Genomic DNA, 5,633 nt, shown 5'->3' on the forward strand with positions numbered 1-5,633 from the left:
TAAATGAGCTGCTTGAAAGTAAATGTATATAACTCACATATAATTATTTTAAAAGTACAATCATCAGGTTTGCATTTGCAGACAGAAAGCTGTGGCGTTCACTGTGTAATTTATTTTCGTTTGCTAGTAACACTAGATTACGGAAGTGTATTGCTGCCACCAAGGGTAAACAATCTGGAGTTATCTCGTAATTACGACATACCAATCAATGAGCTCCAGTAGTACATACAGCATATGACAGACTTAAAAGGCCTCTTTTTTTTTGTACAGTCGTCAACACTTGCGTCTTGCGTCAGCAAAGATGGCAGCGTACTTGTGCCGGCTGAATCACATTGCCCTCCACGTTTTAAACGGGGGGAAAACAGTTCACGACCTTGTCACTAAATTCAAATTTAATTTATTTGCAGCGAGATTAACCGAGAAATCAAGGCAGCTTGCTCTCAGAAAGGGATCGGCTGTTTTCATCGTTAATGAAAGATTGAATCAACCTTCTGAGGGGGGAAAGACAAACGGACAGACACGATCGGTGCTGCCTCAAAGGGGTGCAAAAGAGAAAACTCGGGTCTTTACTCTTGATCACGGTAGCATCAGAAACCAGACTAGATCCGAATTTCTGTACGACGTACAGCCTTCATATGTCGTTGACACAGCGTGCAACGTGTGTTTTGAAGTGGAGGATGTGGAGAGCTCGAATCGCCGTCTGTCTGAGCAGGGCTGTGATGTTTTGGTGCCGCCTACAGTAGTGGAAGACGACCAGGGGTTTGTGACCTACGCCGTGGTTAAATCTGTCGTAGGAAATGTTTGCCACACGCTGATCGACAGGAGCAAATACGAGGGACAGTTCTTACCTGGATTCCAGGGGGTTCAAAACAGTTCTCCCGTTGACGGACACGACAGCAAGATTACTCATTTCGATCACATCACCTACGCGTGTCCTAGGAGAAGCTCTGTGGAAATAATAAGATGGTATGAAAAGCACTTTGGCTTTCACAGTTTTTTCATTAACAGGTAAGGCTGAATACCCAGGAATCTTCCTGTATTAAAAAATGTAACTATAGATTTTTTTTACTGCTATCCCAATCCTAGCCAGTCGGAAATCTGACCACGGTTAAGTCGGGAAGAGTAAAATGAAGAGGCTTATCTGTACCGAAATTGGTAGAGACTACTCCCCTGAGAAGAATTAACGCCAAAACCCATTGAACAAGAAAATCATTATATTGAAGATAGTTACATCACAGTAAAGCAGAACTGAATTAATGAGAATTTGAAAAGCGATCGGTGTAACGTCAGAAAATACAGTATTAGGTTATCCATACGTAGATAAAAACTACGTTCTGTGGTTGCTAGGTAATTCAGGAAGCATGTATAATTATTATGTCACAGTGCCCATTACCACTTGATAGACCGCTAACTACACCTGTTCATGTATTACGAACTAGCAAATGTCTACAATGTACTGCAATATGTGCATGATTGGTTTTATTTACTCACTACATGTTGTTTACCTAAACAATTCGCTACATGTTGCATTTAAACGCAATTGGCAATTAAATATTTAATATTCTTAACGGTTTTATATAGTTCTTTAATCGTGAAGTGTACATTGTTCGTAATTGTGGGGAATTTTAAGGTTAAAGCTGCGGTATTGTACTTTCTTGATTGGCGATTAATGTAAATGTACCCCCTGTGTTTTTTAACTTTGGAATGTTCAGTGATGTAACCCGCCCAGTGTAACATTTTGACATTTGGTATGTCAACGTTTTGACCGCCTCACAGTTTCTGCCACTAGGTAGGTGAAAGGATGTCCATCTGTGTGTTTTTCGGCAGGAATGAGGATGCGGAAGAGGGCTATGTCCTGGACCAAAATGGGATAGGTCTTCGGCTGAGAGGAATGCAGTACTGGAAGTGCAGCAGAGCTGGGATGAAGCCCTCTTCCACTGATATGAAAGAGCCAGACTGCAAATTTGTTCTTGCAGAGTCCTTGCCGCAGCAAGGTAGCAAGCCTTTGGGTCTTAGGGTCTTGGTATGCTTGATGCACAGAAGAGAGGTTCATTCAGAATGCTGTACTAGTTTAAAGATTTTAAGATGATAAATGAGAGCCAGTAGTAATGTTATCTTCTAAGTCTTCGTTTTTGTTTTGACCATCTGAAGCCATAAAATCTGAACGGATTCTATACAGTACCAAACAGCTAAAGATGTGATTGTGTGTGATGCCCGTTTGGATTATGAGGTCAAACAATGGAGCCCAGTGATCTACTGGATCATTGATTTAGATAGGATAGATCTAGCTTGACTACATCAAGTTCTTTGAACCAGCAGCATCCATAACGGATACCAACAGAATAGACGATATTCTGATTCAGCTGTCAGTGTAACTGTATCTGCATACTCTACTTGACCTGCTACAGTGCGATTGGCGAACACATTTAGCCATGCCCCTCGGACCACACCTACACCATCTACCTCATTATGATTTCTTATTTATTGCACATCTCCAGTCATTGTTTACATGTCTGCATTGTTTATATTCAGACTGTTTACTTGTTTGCTTGTACATTGTCTACTGTTTGTTTGTATATTGTCTTGATGCGCTGTCTGCACTTTGTGTTTTTACGCTTGTTTTAACAATCAAGAAACTTTCTGTAAGTAAGAATTCCATTGTACCAGTACATGTAGTGGTCACATATGGCAATAAAGTTCAAGTTCAAGTGACATTTTGTGCTCAGCCAAGGAGAAACCATGCATTGGTTTCAAAAAGAGAACTTGTTTTACCCAGTGGGCTGTGGGTGCCTGGAACAAGCTACCTAGCTTGTTAAAGGTAACATTCTGGCTTCTTTGGACAGCCTTTGGATGAGATCCTTGAATCGCATTGCTACTAGCAGTCAGTTGAGCCAGTTAGCCTCTTCTCATCTATAAACTGCCCTGTGCCCTCCTGTCATGTGTGCTCTTCCCAGGGAGGAACCAGGTGGACAGCTTTCTGGAGCAGCACAGTGGACCTGGGATCCTTCACGTGGGGCTGTATACTCAGGACATAGTCTCCACCGCCCACACCCTGGCGAAAGCTGGAGTGCACTTCTTCTCTCCCCCACCAGCCTATTACAGCGAGGTGAGACCTCTGCAAGAAAACACACCCCTCCCTCTGCAGGCACACACTTTGATGCTTCCATCCATCCATTTTCTTACCATTACTTCCAGTTCAGGGTTGCGGGGGGAACTTGAGCCTATTCTGGCAAGCAGTGGGGACAAGGCAGGGCACACCCTGGATGGGACGCCAGTACACAGACGCTCACACCAGGGCCAATTTTCCCAGAAGTCCATTAACCTAAAAGTATGTCTTTGGACAGGGGAGGAAACCCACGCAAACACGGGGAGAACATACAAACTCCATACAGATAGTACCACAGGTCCAGAATTGACCCCAGGAACTCCGCGTTGCAAGGCAGCAATACTAACCACTAAAGCCCTGTGCCGCCACCTCGTTTTTGCTTCAATGAAAATGAATTTGAAAGAATTTTCAAAACTGAAGTTCCTTTTCTTATCTAGTGTTGCATCTTTGCAAAATAATGGAAAACAAACTGCTTAGAATTCCTTGTATATACAGTATATTTATGAAAGGCAACACCAAACTCAAGTACTCTAAACAGTTATAAAAAAAAAGAAAATGTGAACAAAAACTGAAAACATTCCAAAGTTAGTATCAGATATGGCATCCCTGACCTTTAACACAAGAAAGATTACAAACAACAGATGGCTGTTCTTCCCCTCAAGCTCATTTGGCTTCTGAAGATCTCATCTAGCCATTGCTTGAAAGAACCCAGGGCATTGACAGGCCGGGCATGTTTGTTCCAGATTTGTATACAGGGTTAGTCAAAATGTTATCGACAAGTATAAAGGGCAATATTTTTACTAAAGTTTTGTTTTCACCTCCACAGATGGCGCTGCAGTCACACAGTATCCACAATGGCATCGCCTGTGGAGAAATCATGTTGTTCTCTGTTATAATGAAACCCATGTAATTTGTAATGAACTGTCAAAGCTGCTGGCAGCATTTCAACTAACCCTGTACAGGAGTGTTCTAAATCTTCTTCCTCTTTTTTTCAATGTGCGACATCTGTGGTTCGTGGTTCCCTGTTGATTTTAAAGTGGTCCATTGGGCTGATTTTCTCAGAGCCATTGAAGGTTTTGAATACTTCAGTCGGTCCCCTTTCTGTTCATAGACAGACATTCCTTTGACCTAGGAATGTATCTGGTTGCTCTTCTCTGGACTGATTCGGACCTCAAAATGAAGTTTTAGAGGAGAATTGTGTAGTATTTTTAATCAAGTGGTGCTTGTTGTATTGTTCACTGTTCTTGCAATTTTTTAAATAGTTTTTTATTACGTTTTTATTAAGTCACTTGAGATCCATGATTTATCTCAGGCAACAAAATTACTCAATCAACAATCCCATCTTCTTCCTGTTTAAAATATTACACATACAGTGTGTAGCTTCTGATGTTAAAGGCATACTGTTGCATTTAAAGTGTGATCAGGTGTGTATTTGAAAACACTTTGAATGCAGAAGTATATGCTTCAATTTGATGCAGTTGCACCGGCAGCTGTTTAGCCAGCTGGTCGTCTCTCACACCGTGTGCTCATCTGTCTTCGCAGGTGGAGAAACAGCAGGAAATTGTGGATGCAGGTTATGACCCCCAGCTGCTGTCCCACTATGGAATCCTGCTGGACACAGAGCTATGTGAAGACCTGTCTGACCCAAAATCCCTTTGTCAGGATACATCCAATAAAAACAAAAGGTATCACTGGCTTCATCTGGTCGAATGACCTTTATAGTGTGCTTACTTAGGCTCTTACAAGTGATAAAGCAGCCTACTGTTTGTAGGCCAGCTAGTTAAAGTACATTACTTATGTTTTACTTTTCTTGGCCTTGTCGGTTTTTTCCTCTCACCTGCTTAAATTGCTAGCTGGAATGATTTCCTAATTATTGCAATAGCAATCCGTTTGTACAAACTCACACCAGTTATTAGAAGTATGGCTTAAATCTATTGTTGTGGAAAACCGCCATTAACCATTATCCTTAGTGATGCCTTCCTTCTCTGTATTGCAGTCCTATTGCCATTACCAAGTATGGATTGTTTGTAATGGCCTTTCAGACCATTACTTACTCCCAGTGTTTGAGGTGTTGCCAGGAAAATTAAACTAGAATGAAGCAGCACTGAAACAGATGGTCGTGCCCCCCATGAAGGCTATTCATCGTCTCTGTTTATCTTTACCTACAGATACCTCCTACAAGTTTTCACTAAGCCCATTTTTGCTGAGGACACCTTTTACCTGGAGCTGATCGAGAGGAAGGGGGCGTCAGGTTTTGGAGAAGGGAATATCCGAGCACTGTGGAGATCTATGCAGACCTACATAGATAGTGAGGGGCGTGGAGAGCAGGAGAAGAATCCTGGACCTGTGCCTGTACAGAACTAGGAGTTCACCTATTCAGTTAATAATGGGTCATTTTTGGAGTACTTTTTTAGTTATGTAAAACGCTTTTAAAATACACTTTTTGATATTTCTCATTGATGCAAAAATAAAAGATATTATGAATTAACTATAATAAAGATATATTATAGTTGATTTTAATTTGCAA

General features: G+C 41.5%; 1 protein-coding gene across 1 annotated transcript; it reads left to right on the top strand.

Annotated features, from left to right (window-relative positions):
* Positions 1–301: 301 nt before the first annotated feature.
* hpdl (4-hydroxyphenylpyruvate dioxygenase-like) lies at positions 302–5,633 on the top strand. The gene is made up of 5 exons (XM_088917870.1): positions 302–1,008; positions 1,828–1,994; positions 2,955–3,106; positions 4,649–4,791; positions 5,275–5,633. Exons 1-5 carry the CDS (start codon positions 302–304, stop codon positions 5,468–5,470), a joined length of 1,365 nt encoding a protein of 454 aa, XP_088773996.1. The 3' UTR covers positions 5,471–5,633.

Source organism: Atractosteus spatula, chromosome 5, assembly GCF_055471065.1.
Source record: "Atractosteus spatula isolate fAtrSpa1 chromosome 5, fAtrSpa1.hap1, whole genome shotgun sequence".
Taxonomy (NCBI): domain Eukaryota; kingdom Metazoa; phylum Chordata; class Actinopteri; order Semionotiformes; family Lepisosteidae; genus Atractosteus; species Atractosteus spatula.